The sequence below is a fragment of the Mobula birostris genome, chromosome 6, assembly GCF_030028105.1.
Source record: "Mobula birostris isolate sMobBir1 chromosome 6, sMobBir1.hap1, whole genome shotgun sequence".
NCBI lineage: Eukaryota > Metazoa > Chordata > Chondrichthyes > Myliobatiformes > Myliobatidae > Mobula > Mobula birostris.
The window spans coordinates 186,782,025-186,798,327 of record NC_092375.1 but is presented as its reverse complement, the minus strand read 5'-3'; the positions used below and the strand labels follow the sequence as shown (position 1 = coordinate 186,798,327).

General features: G+C 42.6%; 1 protein-coding gene across 1 annotated transcript in view; it reads left to right on the top strand.

Moving 5' to 3' along the window:
* The window catches only part of lrp2a (low density lipoprotein receptor-related protein 2a), a 405,821-nt gene that overhangs the window by 339,451 nt on the left and 50,067 nt on the right, over positions 1 to 16,303 (top strand). The window contains exons 62-65 of the mRNA XM_072259785.1: positions 1,137 to 1,268; positions 2,241 to 2,384; positions 12,788 to 12,953; positions 14,369 to 14,497. Of these exons, the coding sequence (XP_072115886.1) occupies positions 1,137 to 1,268; positions 2,241 to 2,384; positions 12,788 to 12,953; positions 14,369 to 14,497 (571 nt within the window). The remainder of the gene's footprint in view (positions 1 to 1,136; positions 1,269 to 2,240; positions 2,385 to 12,787; positions 12,954 to 14,368; positions 14,498 to 16,303) is intronic.

Genomic DNA, 16,303 nt, shown 5'->3' with positions numbered 1-16,303 from the left:
TGCAGTCTACGAGACCTAATGTCGAGTACACCTTATCCAAAATGCTTAGGGGTGCAAATATTTTGGATTTTGGATTTTTTTTGTATTTTGGAGTATGTAGTAATATAGATGGGAATCGCTATCATTTCCAACTCTGAATTTATGTGCAGACTTTGTCTTGCATTTGTTCCTCACACACATGTACTTAACAGTAAAAATTACAACATACCACTGATATAATGAAAATATAATGTGTGCAGGGTAATACAACAGCTTCAGAAGAATACCTGAATCAGCTGTTGAACAACAGCAAACAACAGCAGGCTTCCAGTCTCCACCCCTGATGCTGTGTTTTGATTAAAACTTTACAGTATGCTGTATTTGTATTTTACTTTTTTCAGGTTTTATGTAAAATTTAAAAACAATTAGCATTGTAGACTTGTTCTGGTGTTAGATTTTCTCTGCTGCTTCATGATCAGCAGACACTTTGACTTTTAGAACTTTTTAGATCTTTAAAAGTTTAATGCCGTGCCTTTACTTAAATTTCTTCAACCTATTCATAATTACCTTCAATTTTCAGTTTGTCGTGATAGATTTTTGTTTGTTTCATGATCAGCATACCATTAAGAAGCATATTCTCACCCAATACTGACAAATTCACTCTTTTTGATACACAATCAAGATCTTCATTTTCACTTTATGCAGTGCTTTTCTATTTTTCATGAACTCCTGTTCACGTGATGTCACTTCTCAGAACTGTCTGTGGTGTGCAGAGACCTGTGTATCTCCTAGGAATCTTCCCAGTGCCTTGTAAAATTTTCCATTTGTGACATCATGTCAGTGCTTGAAAAAATTGGATTTTGGCATTTTGGATAAGGGGTACATGGATATTGAACTTGTAGAGTCTCTTGGTATTATCTGCTATTGTATGTTATATGAATGTAATCTCTTATTCTCATTCACATTATGAATGCTTTGTAGCATTTTGGATTCCCTATTAGTAAATAGATAATGAATCCAGCAAAGAGTTCACTTCTCTAGGTTAATAAGGTTGTCTTACAAATGGAACTTTCCACTGTTGATTGGGAGCCAGCTTTATTCATACTGTAGATGAAGAACAGAAGTGTAAGTTATGAACATCTTCCTTTCTTGTTCAGATATCAATGAGTGTGAAATTTTCGGCAGCTGTCCTCACAATTGTAAAAATAGCAAAGGAAGCTATGCATGTTTCTGTGCTGAGGGATTTGAACCTGTTGCTGAGGAGAATGGTACTCAATGTGCTGTTACAGGTAAATGCAATCTTTTACTATACTTTCTATATCAATCACTGTGTTAATGAACATTGCCTTTGGCACACAATGAATATAGTGAAGTTGCAGTGTTTGCAATCATGTAATGCCTAGACTTGAATGCATTGATGGTGTTCTCTTTGACCTTGGATAGTGAACTCCCATGTTCTTTCCACCTTTCTGCAAGAGCAATTAATTCTAAATTCTCTGTTGGACTTCTTTCTTATTTGATAAACTAGTTACGGTCGCCCCCACCATTCTCTCTGAATCAATTCCGTTCTTTTTAAAGACCTCTCTTAAGTCAACCCTCAGAAGACTTTCCATGATAGAAGAGGTCCAAGATGTCCATTTACAGAAGAATCACCAGTGGACATTAGAACATTGCATCCAAATGAAAATTAAGCCTAAATTCAGTGTTAAGACTTAGTATGAGCTCTTTGGTTAGCAACAGCATTGAACTTCAAGCAGGAAAGATCGTACCTACCCACACCAAAGCAGTTTTAGAGATCATATTTTTTTCTATTTTGTTTCATTTTGATTTGTCTTATCCTGCTAGTGCTCAGATTTGGCCCAGCTGAACTAAACTGAATGTTCCTAGTCTGCTTCAATAACTTATGATTTGTAGTTTGATAATCTGTGTTTTTAACTAAGTTTTTGCCACTTGCGTGATTTGTTCCTTTTTCTTGTGCACTGGGTGTTTGATGTTTTCTTTGAACGGGTTCCATGGTGTTTCTTTGTTTCATAACTGTCTGTGGAAGATTAATCTCAGGGTTGTATACTGCATACGTACTTTATTAAAAAATGTACAATGAATCATTGAGTTTCCAATGACATCCTTTGTTTGGAATGAAAGAAAAGAAAGATGAATGGAAGTATTAGTCAACCAGCCCAAGAGTGGTTTTTGCATGGTAAAATGCTCATGCTGTTGATATTATAATAGAATTGTTATTAATTTCATCTGTTTACTTTCAGGAGATCCTCCTATCCTGCTTTTGCCAGACAATGTACGAATTCGGCGATACAATCCCACACTTCATCAATACACTGACTATGTTGATAATGAAGAGAACATCAAAGCCATTGACTATATTTGGGACACAGAAGATCCAGATCTCAGTATGTAAACAATGTTAGAATTGGGCTCTAATATAGTAGAGAATACCATAGGATTTAGGAGCAGAATTAGGCCATTTGGCCCATCGAGTCTGCTCTGCCATTTAGTCACAAACGAGAAAATCTGCAGATGCTGGAAATCCAAGCAACACACACAAAATGCTGGAGGAACTCAGCAGGCCAGGCAGCACCTATGGAAAAGAGTAAACAGTCGTTGTTTCGGGCTGAGACCATTTAGCAGAGGGTCAGAATCCTGTTGAAGGGTCTTGGCCAAAAACGTCGACTGTGCTCTTTTCCATAGATGCTGCCTTACTTGCTGAGATCCCCCAGTATTTTGTGTGTGTTGCTCCACCATTTCATCATGGCTGATGCAATTTTCCTCTCAGCCCCAATCTCCTGTCTTCTCCCCATATCCCTTCATGGCCTGACTAATCAAGAATCTATCAACCTCAGCCTTAAATATACATAAAGACCTGGCCTTCATAGCTGCCAGTGGCAAAGTATTCCACAGATTCACTACTCTCGGGCTAAAAAAATTCCTCCTCATCTCCATTCTAAAAGAGAACCCCTCTATTCTGAGGCTGTGTCCTCTGGTCTTAGACTCTCTCACCATAGGAAACATCCACTGCACATCCATTCTATCAAAGCCGTTTACTAGTCGATAGGTTTAAATTAGGACATCCTTCATTCTTCTTAATTCTAGTGAATACAGGCCTGGAGCCATCAAATACTCTTCATATGGTAAGCCACTCAATCCTTGAATCACCTTTGTGAACCTCCTTTGAACCTCTCCAATTTCAGTACATCTTTTCTAAGATAAGGGGACCAAACCTGCTCACAATACGCCAAGTGAGGCCTCACCAATACTTTATAAAGTCTCAACATTACATACTTGCTTTTATATTCTAGTCTTCTTGAAATGGAAGCTATCATCGCATGTGCCTTCCTCACCACAGACTCAACCTGCAAATTAACCTTTAGGGCATCCTGCACAAGGACTCCCAAGTCCCTTTGCGCCTCAGTTTTTTGCATTTTCTGCATTTAGAAAATAGTCTACCCGTTCACTTTTTCTACCAAAGTGCATGACCATACACTTCTCGACGCTGTATTCCATCTGCCATTTCTTTACCCATTCTCTTAATCTGTCTAAGTCCTTCTGTAGCGTCTCTACTTCCTCAAAATACCTGCCCCTCTACCTATCTTCATATCATCTGCAAATTTTTGCAACAAAGCCATCAATTCCATCATCCAAATCATTGACATATAACAAAAAAAAGAATTGGTCCTAACACAGACCCCTGAGGAGCACCACTCATTGACAGCGAACCAGAAAAGGCTCCCTTTATTCCCATTCTTTGCCACCTGCCAATAAGCCACTGCATTATCCATGCTAGAATCTTCCCTGTAATACCATGGGCTCATAGCTTGTTAAGCAGCCTCATGTGTGAAAGGCCTTGTGAAAATCCAAGTACACAACATCAACCGATTCTCCTTTTTCTATCCTACTTGTTATTTCTTCAAAGAATTCCAACAGATTTGTCAGGCAAGAATTTCCCTTAAGGAAACCATGCTGACCACTGCCTATTTTATCACAGGCCTCCAAGTACTGTGAGACCTCATCCTTAATCAACACCAACCAACCACTGTGGTCAGACAAGCTAGCCTATAGCTTCCTTTCTTCTTCCTTTCTCCCTCCTTGAAGAATTGAGTGACATTTGCAATTTTCCATCCTTACAGAACCTTTTCAGAATTGAATGATACTTGAAAGATAAATACTAATGCCTCCACAGTCTCTTCAGCCACCTTTTTCAGAACCCTGGAGTGTACACCATTTGGTCCAGGTGACTTATCTACACTCAGACCTTTCAGTTTCCCAAGAACTGTCTCTCTAGTAATGGCAACTTCACACACTTCATGACGCCTGACACCCAGAACTTCCACTATACTGCTAGTGTCTTCCACAGTGACAGTGATTAAAATTCTGTATGCAATGATTAGAAATCTGTTGGTTAGTTCTGGGAATAAGCAAAAAAATATCCAGTATGTTTTCCTTGGAGTGAATGTGGAGAGGATATGCCCTATGGCAGGGAAATCTAAGACCAGAGGACACAACCTCAGAATAGAAGGATGTCCATTTGGAATGGAGATGAGGAGGAATTTCTTTAGCCAGAGAGTGGTGAATCGGTAGAATTCTTTGCCACAGGCAGCTGTGGAGGCCAGATCTATATGTATATTTAAGGAAGAGGTTGATAGATTCCCAATTAGTCAGGGCATGAAGGGATTATGTGGAGAAGGCAGGAGGTTGGGGTTGAGAGGAAAATGGACCAGCCACGATGAAATTGCGGAGTACACTCGATGGTCCAAATGGCCTAATTCTGCTCATATATGTCTAAGTTGTTATAACCACAGGGTGGTAATGGGGACAAGCTCCCACTACCTATTAAATGCTCCCAGTGGTGTGTTCCTCAAATAGCCTCTGATATCCAAACCCAGTTCCTGGCCTTCACGTATGGCTTAGCTACTAAGCCCAGCAGAACCATTTCTACTGACAGGAGAAGGGGCAAAGGTGGGTTCCTGGCAGCTTAGGAAAGATCTGTTGTTGATTCCCAGAAATGGCCTACATCTCGGCACTGAGCTGCTGCACCATCCACCCCTGTCCACACATCAGCCCTCAGAGGCAGCCGCAGCACATTCCCTCAATGGTACACTTCACAATGCACAATCTGTTAGAGCTCCAACAGAGGGCAAGAGTTTGCACAGGTTCAGAGTCAGAATCAGGTTCAATGTCACTGGCATACTGCCATTATCAGATTCCTTAAGGTTGTTATAGTCAGGGGTACGTAGTGGGGATAAGCTCCCACCACCTTTTACATTCTCCAAAACCACGCACCTCAAGTAGCCTGACAACCAAATACAGCTCCTGGCCTTCACGTGTGGTTCAGCTACTAAGCCCAGTGGAACCACTTCTACTGGATGGAAAAGGTATAGGTGGTTTACTGGCACCTTAAAACCAGTCACTGGTTGACTAGATGTGGTTGACGGTTCATCTAGGAGAAGGAAAACTCTGATCTCAAACCTTCGCTGCTTTGTGGCTATACTCACTCATGGGGAAGGCTTCAGGAGTAAACCCTGAGAGAAAAATCCAGAGCTGGTGATCCTAAGGCAGTCTTACATTGAGTTCAATGCTGACTGGCAGCTCCAGCGATGCTGCTGGTACCAAACTGTATCGGTCTCTGTTCCTTTGGGTTCTTCAGTTGCGTTGAGATGGGGAGCATGCTACATGGGCAACAGCTTGCATTCCATATCATATTGCCCAGGCTTGCCTACCTAGACAGCCTAGGTTGCAATATCCATGGTCTACTCTGACCATCGGAGGCCTCAGACAGACTTAGGTATCTTATAGTCTTAGGAAAACTAAGAGGATTTTACTCCTGTGGGAAATAGATTTCACGGAGGTTTAGGGGAGGGGGATGTGATTAAATCTACTAAAACCACACTGGACAACATTTTTCTTCCGAAAGTGCTATTTCCTCAGAAATTATTTTATGTTAGACTGCTTGAAGCTGAATACAAATATAATGTCAGATTGCTCGTATCACCTGGAATTTGGGAAACAAGTAATTAACTTTTACTCAAGATAATACATTTAATTGCACACCAGTGCTGATGCTTTGCAATAGCCCAACTAAGCTAAAAATGTTTTGTTGATGATTTTCATCTGTACCAAATGTCTGAGGCTTCTCCTTTAAGTGTCCAGCAATAATCAGCCAGCATTGATGGGTTCCAGTTGCCCTGATACCGTTTCTCCATGACCACAATGTCCTGGTGAAACCTCACCGTGCCCATCACTGACAGTGCGAAGATTTGCAGGAAAGAAGTCTAAATTGGAATACAGAAAATGAATCTTTAGTGGCAAACACGAGGAAATCTGCAGGTGCTGGAATTTCAAGCAACACACATAAAAGTTGCTGGTGAACGCAGCAGGCCAGGCAGCATCTATATGAAGAGGTACAGTCGACGTTTCGGGCCGAGACCCTTTGTCAGGACTAACTGAAAGAAGAGCTAGTAAGAGATTTGAAAGCGGGAGGGGGAAGGGGAGATCCGAAATGATAGGAGAAGACAGGAGGGGGAGGGATGGAGCCAAGAGCCGGACAGTTGAGTGGCACAAAGGATATGAGAGGATCATGGGACAGGAGGCCTAGGGAGAAAGAAAAGTGGGAGGGTGTGGGGAAACCTGGGGATGGGCAAGGGGTATAGTGAGAGGACAGGGGGAGAAAAAGGAGAGAGAGAAAAGAATGTGTGTATATAAATAAATAACAGATGGGGTACGAGGGGGAAGTGGGGCATTAGTGGAAGTTTGAGAAGTCAATGTTCATGCCATCAGGTTGGAGGCTACCCAGACGAAATAAAAGGTGTTGTTCCTTCAACCTGAGTGCGGCTTCATCTTTACAGTAGAGGAGGCCGTGGATAGACATATCAGAATGGGAATGGGACGTGGAATTACGATGTGTGGCCACTGGGAGATCCTGCTTTCTCTGGCGGACTGAGCGTAGGTGTTCAGCGAATCGATCTTCCAGTCTGCGTCAGGTCTCGCCAATATATAGAAGGCCGCATCGGGAGCACTGGATGCAGTATATCACCACCTGGAAGGACTGTCTGGGGCCCTGAATAGTAGTGAGGGAGGAAGTGTAAGGGGTTAGCCTCAGGATGAGGCTTTTCATTCCAGGACGAAGGAGATGTCCTCCTTTTTTAAAGAAAGGGGCTTCCCTTCCTCCTACCATCAACTCTGCTCTCAAACGCATCTCCCCCATTTCATGCACATCCGCTCTCACTCCATCCTCCCGCCACCCCACTAGGAATAGGGTTCCCCTGGTCCTCACCTACCACCACACCAGCCTCCGGGTCCAACATATTATTCTCCGTAACTTCCGCCACCCCCAACGGGATCCCACCACTGAGCACATCTTTCCCTCCCCCCCCCCCCACTTTCCACAGGGATCGCTCCCTACGTGACTCCCTTCTCCATTCGTCCCCCCCATCCCTCCCCACCGATCTCCTTCCTGGCACTTATCCTTGTAAGCGGAACAAGTGCTACACATGCCCTTACACTTCTTCCCTCACTACCATTCAGGGCCCCAGTTGAGGCGACACTTCACCTGTGAGTCGGCAGGGGTGATATACTGCATCCAGTGCTCCCGATGTGGCCTTCTACATATATTGGCGAGACCCGACGCAGACTGGGAGATCATTTGGCTGAACACCTACGCTCTGTCCGCCAGAGAAAACAGAATCTTCCAGTGGCCACACATTTTAATTCCACATCCCATTCCCATTCTGATACGTCTATCCACGGCCTCCTCTACTGTAAAGATGAAGCCACACTCAGGTTGGAGGAACAACACCTTATATTCCGTCTGGGTAGCCTCCAACCTGCTGGCATGAACATTGACTTCTCAAACTTCTGCTGATGCCCCACCTCCCCCTCGTACCCCATCCATTATTTATTTATATACCCTTGCCCATCCTCGGATTTCCCCCCCCTCCCCCTTTTCTTTCTCCCTAGGCCTCCTGTCCCATGATCCTCTCATATCCCTTTTGCCAATCAACTCTCCAGCGTTTGGCTCCATCCCTCCCCCTCCTGTCTTCTCCTATCATTTCAGATCTCCCCCTCCCCCTCCCACTTTCAAATCTCTTACTAGCTCTTCTTTCAGTTAGTCCTGACGAAGGGTTTCGGCCCGAAACATTGACTGTACCTCTTCCTATAGATGTTGCCTGGCCTGCTGCGTTCACCAGCAAGATTTATGTGTGTTGCTTTAGTGGCAAGTTCATTTCCTGGTTTTGTGTGTTTGAAGCATGTTGTCAACCAGCTGCACATAGTTTGGTGCTCTGTAGTTGCTAGGAAAGTGTTCATTAACATCCCTGAATGCCTTCCATGTGATTTTCTCTGGTCCCACTAGAAGTTCTTCGAATTGCCTGTCATTGATGACCAACAAAACGCCTTCCTTAATTTGGGCATCAGTTATTCTGGAAAACATCTGTCTCAAACATTGAAATTCTTCATGGAAATACATAGCCTTTCTAAAATCTTTCCTGTCATGTGACATCCGCTTTGTCTGGACTAGATAGAAAGCATTACAACTTAAGTTGTAGCAACATTTTAATTGACTTGAATTATGAATTGAAATAATAAATATAGGTGTTTTTTTTTCAAAAAATAGTGCATGATAGGGAAATGCCATGGTGATTTTCATGATCAGTGGCCCAAAATTCACAAGATACAAATAAAAGTATTCAGGAAACAAAATCTTTGTTGCCCAGTGATATTGATGAGGTGGCTATGTGGTTTTCCCTTACTGAACTGGATTCGCCCCAAATCTCAAAAACGTGAGTTTGTGGGTTCATTAACTGCTATAAATTGCCTCTCTCTCCCCCACTCTCTCCGTCTCCCACCCCGTCTCCCACCCCGTCTCCCACCCCGTCTCTCTCCCCGTCTCTCCCCCTGTCTCTCCCCCACCCTCTCTGCCACCCCTCTCTCCCCCATCTCTCCCCCCTCTCTCCCCACTCTCTCTCCCCCACTCTGTCTCTCCCCTTTCTCCTCCCCCCTCTGTCTCCCCCTTTCCCTACCCGCCTCTACCCCCCTCTCTACTTCCCTCCCTATCTCCCTCCTTCCCACTCTCCCTGACTCCAGCATATTCCAGCAGGAGGGAGGGAGGAAGGGAGAGGTCTTGAGCAAGGTTTAACTGACACTGTTTGTGGATTGGATGTGGTTTTGGTTTCTGGTTACTCCTATTTTTTTTTAGCTATTTTGTGCGACTTTGATCGGTGCAGACTGGCTCTGCGGCCTGCAGTCAGTGAACAACACAATGCTAAACTGAACATTCCCAGCCTGTCTCAAGGACTCTGTCGTTTGATGTTTAAGGTTCTATGTGTGTTTTGCCATTTGCAAGAGTTTTTTTTTGCTGGTTTGATGTTTTCTTTGAACGGGTTCCATGGTGTTTCTTTGTTTCATGACTGTTTGTGGGAAGGTGAACCTCAGGGCTGTATACTACATATGTACTTTGAAAATAAATATACTTTGAACTTTATTATAATGTAGGTGAATGTTGAACAGTGGTAACTTTTTGTGATCTGAAGCTCTGAAAGCACTGGCAGCACTGAATGTAGGAGTTGTATTCTATAGCACTGCGGCTAAACACAGGAGATTTTACGGATGCTGGAAACCCAGAGCAATACCCACTGGGGGAACTCAGAAGCGATGTTCCCTCTAATTTGTAATGACTAGTGTGTGCAAAAGTTTTGTGCTGTGCATTTTGCCCAGTGACAACAAAATGTGCTCACTGAATTTTTAAGTGGAAGCAAACCTGAATCTATTGTAAGGGTAATAAACTACCCACTACCTGTACAGCAGGCCTGTAGCGGGTAATGAAGGATTTTATCGCCAGAGCTTTTGCATATCATTTATATGAGATTTGCTTGCTAAATTACACTTTTAAAAGTCAAGTTTCCAAATATCACTCCATTTCTCCACACTTGCAAATTCTCCAGCAACTTTTGCATCGCGACAATACACATAGGTAACATCAGTTTCTGTATTTTACATAAATATTTCTCGTAGCTACACATTCCTAACCTTATGAGCTTTCAGTGTAGAAGTTTCTACTGTTTCATTAAGCCATTCGCTTTGAGTGAACTAGCAGTTCTTTTGTGCTTCACGCCCTTTGCTTCTTTGGAAATCACCATAGTGAATCAATAACTTCAGTATAAATAAGCCAGTTCTAAAATCTGCAGACAAACCATCACAAACTCCACATTGTCAATACCATTCGCATCAGGAACCGGAAGAGGAAATGTGATTGTGTACGATTATGAAATATACTTAACATGCCAAGGACGTAGAGGGTGACAACCTTTTGTGCGCTAGTAGCAGAAGATGTGTGCGTGCGTGCACACGTGCGCATACTTTAGAGGGAACATTGCTCAGCAGGTCAGGCAGCAATAATAGAAATGAATAAACAAGTTCATGTTTCGGGCCAAGACCCTTCCTCAGGTCAACTGTTTATTCCTTCCCATCGGTGCTGCCTGACCTGCTGAGTTCCTCCAGCATTTTCTGTGTGTTTCTTATTTTCCCGCCTGTCTTTGTATCTTCAGCAAATTTAGCAACCATTCCTTTAATACCATCACTTCACCCATTTTTATAAATTGCTAAAATAAAAGTTGGGGACAGTGACACTCATTACACATTACATGCACACATTGCATCTTGCCAACCAGAAAAAAATACCCATTAATATTTATTGAGTTTACCCCTGGCCAGATAGTCTTCTATTTATAGTAAAATGTTACCTTCTACTCCATAAGCCTTGGATATGACAATTTAATTATCTTCTTAAGACCCAACCACATTACACCCAATATATTTCCCCTTTCTTCTCAGTATGCTACTGATTTCTGCAGCCACTTTTAGCCATGCTTTCTTAGTGTAGACTGTGGGCTTCTTTCTCCTTTCACCAGTGAAGTTGCAACTTCAACATCCAAATTAACATTCAGCAAAGTAGTAGGACATCATCGAATGTTGAAAGGCCTCCATAGAGTGGATGTGGAGAGGATGTTTCCTATGATGGGAAAGTCTAAGACCAGAGGACACACCCTCAGAATAAAGGGACGTCCATTTAGAAAGGAGATGAGGAGGAACTTCTTCAGCCAGAGAGTGGTGAATCTGTGGAATTTTTTGCCATCAGCAGCTGCTGATGCCAAGTCATTGGATATATTTAAGGGAGCAGTTAATAGATCAACATGTTGGAATGGGAGTGGGAATTGGAATTGGAATTAAAACATTCGGTCACAGGGAAGTCTTGCTTGTGGCGGATGGTGCAGCCCTACTCGACGATGCAGTCCACCAATTTATGATGGGTCTCACCAACGTAGGAGAGGCCACATCGCAAGCACTGCATACAATAGATGACCCCAGCAGATTTGCGTGTGAAGTGTTGCCTCACGTGGAAGGACTGTTTTGAGCTCTGAATTGTTAATATACAGTTTGCATCTTGTTGGAGACACAACTGAGCTTCAAGCCCTGGTATTAAATTTTCATGCAATATTAATTAAGTTTGTTTCCTTTTTCCTTTATTTCAGAAATTATAGTGTCAAAGTATTTATTACCATCATCATCATTTTGTGCTGTGTTGTATGGTGTACTGTAGGTGATTATGGTCTTCCACCTGTCTTTAATCTGCAAAGTTCTGAAAAGTTCTTCAAAAATTTTGTCTGTCCATCCTTTGCTATAACTCATGCACCATCGATGGTGACTTTTTCTTGCATCAGTTTTTCCCATCACTGCAAGATGTCGAGCTTCTCTTCCTTCAGTACATGTCCCAGAGATTCCAGCTGCCGTTTCCCGATTGATGATATCAGCTCTCTTCTTATTCCGACTTTTCACAACACTTCCCCATTTGTTACTCTGTCCTTCCACAATATTTTCATCGTTCTTCTCAAATGCCACATTTCTGCAGCTTCAAGTCTTCCCTCATTTTGCTGGATATTGTCCAACACTCGCTTCCAGATGTTAGTGTGGAATGAGCAAAATACTGCAACATTCTGAGTTTCGTACCCAGAGAAATAATGTTAATCTTTACTATCTTGCTCAAATGCTCAAACATGCATTTAGCAATTCCAATCATTCTTCTAATCATTCTACTGTGCTCCCTAAGTAATTGAACAATGAAACAAATAAACATGGATGTTCAAAGTATTTATAAAATGATATAAATATTGTTAACAAGGAAACTTCCCTCAACTGTTATTAAGGCCATAAGACATAGGAGCAGAATTGGGCCATTTGGCCCATCGAGTTTGCTTCACCATTTCATCATGGCTAATTCAATTTTCCTCTCATCCCCAATCTCCTGCTTTCTCCCCATATCCCTTCATGCACTGATCAGTTAAAAATCTATCAACTTCTGCCTTAAATATACGTACGGACTTGGATTCCACAGCTGCCTGTGGCAACAAATTCCACAGATTCACTACTCTCTGGCTAAAGAAATTCTTCTTCAACTCTATTCTAACTGGATGTCCCTCTATTCTGAGGCTGTGTTCTCTAGTCTTCGACTCCCCACCCTCAGGAAATATTCTCTCCACATCAATTCTATCAAGGCCTTTCACCATTCAATAGGTTTCGATGATTATTTGTGATATACGTACATATCACAGTAGTCTCCTTATCATAGCAAGACATTTTATTGTATCTCCTGCAACAACAGAGTGAGGGACTCCACCATCTCAAAAGAGCAACTTGGAGTACTACCTTCCTCAGAGTCCACAAGATGTTGGATAGCTTCATGCTGGAGGCAAATCCACTGCACTACAAGACACAAGAAAATCTAATATAAACCATCTTCTCTCTGCAGGTATAGTGTACTGGACAGTCCTGGGACATGGCTCAAACCCGGGCTCCATAAAGTGGGCCTTTCTCACAAGATTCGATGACAGAGGAAGCAATCCAACAGTACCAGTGGACTTAAACCTGAATTATATAGTGACACCTGTTGCAATTGCCGTGGATTGGGTTGGAAAGTAAGGAGCAAAAATATAAGGAGGATATTGCTTTTATTTTGATTCTAATTGGATTATGGTATTCTGAAGATTTAATTTATCAAAATCACTAAACGTCGTTGGATTTGTTTCCATCTCAGCTGAAGTTATTCGGCAAGACTGAGAAGCAGGTGTTTTATTTTCCAAACCCTCTTCCTCCCTGTAACAACCCAAAATCTGATGCAATAGGTCAATCTGTCATCTTTACAAACCTTTAGGCCTATACACACCCCGCGGCACGTTATTGTTTACTGGGGATACTTCATCTGGATTGGTTCAAAGACCCCATGAGCTATTCTGCATTCTCACAAGGTTTCAAATTGCTTCATCATGAGAAAGAAACGGAGTAGCAGATTCTCTGGCTTCAGCATCAGTCCAGTCTTGCTGTTCCTGTGTGATGTAGGAGCAGAATTAAACCATTAGGCCTGTCAAGTCTACTCCACCATTCCATCAAGTCTGATCCATTTCCCTCTTGGACCCAATCTCCTGCCTTCATCCCGTATCTCTCATGCCCTGACCAATCAAGAATCTGCCTTAAATATACACAATGACTTGGCCTCCCCAGCCACCTGTGGCAACAAATTCCACAGATACACCACCCTCTGGCTAAAAAATTCCTCCTCATCCATTTTCTAAACGGACATCCCTCTATTCTGAGCCTATATCCTCTGATCTTAGACTCCTCCACCATTGGAAACATCTCCTCCATATCCACTCTGTCGAGGCCTTTCAACATTTGATAGGTTTCAGCAATGTCCCTGTCATTCATCTGAATTCCAGCGAGTACAGGCCCAGAGCCTTCCAACTCTCCTCATACGATAAGCCATTCATTCCCAGAATCATTCTTGTGAACCTCCTCTGAACCCTCTCCAATGCCAGCACATCATTTCTTATATAAGAGACCTAAAACTCCTCACAATTCTCCAAGTGAGGTCTTACAAGTGCCTTATAAAGCCTCAGCATTACATCCTTGCTTTTTGTCCTGCACAAAAGCAGCTTGTTTTCCACTTTCCATTGCATTATCTCCACAGCTTAGAATATTTGGAATTAAAATGTTACTCGCTGCAACCACAGTCTAGTGTAGCTACCAAAGCTAGAACTCTTCAGGGTGGATCTATGGCCATTTGTTCAGCTGCACGGGCAAAGGTGACCAAACCATTAGGCCATATTGTAGCTGTAAACTTTCTGATTAATATTGGACCTAATAACCATAAAAGCAGAGTGGTGTGAGGGGAAACGAAAGGTAGGATAATCTTACTCATTTAATATTCAGTCTTTCGTGTAAATGCTGTTCTAATTATAATTGGTTAGCATTTGAAAGGATGTTATAACAAGTTGAACATGTCCAGTATGTCCAAGACAGAATACTGAGAAGGTGTCTACATCTCTTTTTCAAGGCATATTTATTGGACTGATTCTGGCACAAAGAGAATTGAGGTGGCAGATCTAAATGGACTATACAGGAAATGGCTGATTGACTCTGAACTGGACGATCCAGCTGCTATAGCTGTAAATCCTAAACTTGGGTAAGCAAATTACCGTTTCCCAGACAATTTATTTTTATATTTTAGATATTTACCTTTTAGACCATAACACATTATGCCATTCGACCCATCGAGTCTTCACCGCCATTTCATCATGACTGATCCATTTCCCTTCAACCCCATTCTCTTGTCTTCTCCCCCTAACCTTTCACATCCTGACTAATCAAGAACCTAGCTACCTCTGCCTTAAATGTACCCAATGACTTGGTCTCCACAACTGCCTGTGGCAATGAATTTTACAGATCCACCACCCTCTAGCTAAAGAAATTCCTCCTCATTTCTGTTCTAAACAGACATTCCTCTATCTTGAGGCTGTGCCCTCTTTTCTTAGACTCCCCTACCAAAGGAAACATCATCTTCACATCCACTCTATCTCGGTCTTTCAGTGGGTTTCAATGAGACCCCTCCCCCCCATTCTTCCAAATTCCAGCAAGTGGCCCAGAGCCTTCAATCACTGCTCATATGATAACCCTTTCATTCCTGGAATCTTGGAATCATACTTAGGAACCTCCTCAGAACCCCCTCCAGTCAGCCCATCCCTTGTTAAATAAGGGGCCCAAAACAAGCCTCGGCATTGCCTCATCCCCATCACATCCTTTACAGTCATTACATCCATTACATTCTAGTTCTCTTGAAATGAATGCTACCATTGCATTTGCCTTCCTCACCAGCGATTCAGCCTGCAAACTAACCTTTTGGAAAACCTGCACGAAGATTCCGAAATCCCTTTGCACCTCTGATTTTTTTGAATTTTCTACCAAGGTTTTCACTTTCCCTACAGATATCACTGTTCTACAAATATAAAAAATGGTATCTCCATGAAAAATGCTGAAAACTGATACAATAAAGGCATTAATTTAAACTCTATACTGCTTCAGTCAAGTGCCTTGTTTCCAGTTTTAGCTTTAATTGGTACCACAGATAGGAAATTTGAGTCATAACCTCAATTGTGATTAAGCAGAAATGAGCTGATACTTCAGAGATCCAGAAACTACATGCTGAACTATTTGCATGAGGTATTAAACTGAGGTCTTTTCAAATAAATTGGGGGGCTGACTGACCCCAATGGAAGCTGCAAGGGATGGCAGGGAGATATTTCCACCACCAGGAGAAGTACCGGGGTTAAGGGAGTGAAACATGAATGAATAGTGGACCTGGCTGATGACCCTGCAGCTGATCTATGGGCATTGGTGGAGGTGCGGGAGGCAGCAATGCCAGGCAGGAAACATCTTCCTGTAAATCTCTTTGAAGAAAGCTATTTTTCAATACTTTACCCAGTAAAAGGTAGATTATCTAGGCTGATGGCCGGCTGGTGGCACAATGGCATCAGCGCCAGGCTCCGGAGTGAAGGCTCCCGAGTTCGAATCCAAGTCGAGCCACCCAACAAGCACGCTTTTTATCTGTGCCGGGTTGAGCATCGAGCTAGGCACTCAGCCTTGTAAAAAAAAAAAGGGTCGAGTCAGGAACGTTCATGTCATGACCCAGTTAATCCAAAAGGAGACCAATCCTGACACCACACGCCAGACAAGAATGGCTGACTGTCTGGTGCGACACGCTAAAAAAAAATCTAGGCTGATGTCACTTACTCTGTGTAGGATATGCCTAATGGAAATTGATGCTGTATTTACCTAAACAACAATGGTTAATCTGAAAAATTAGTTCTTTAATATGACATCAGTTCAAGTTCATTTTGTTGTCATTCAACCATACATAGCTGAACGAAACAACTTCCCTCCAGACCAAGGTGCATAAGACAGTACATATAGCTCACACACAAAATACTTCAAG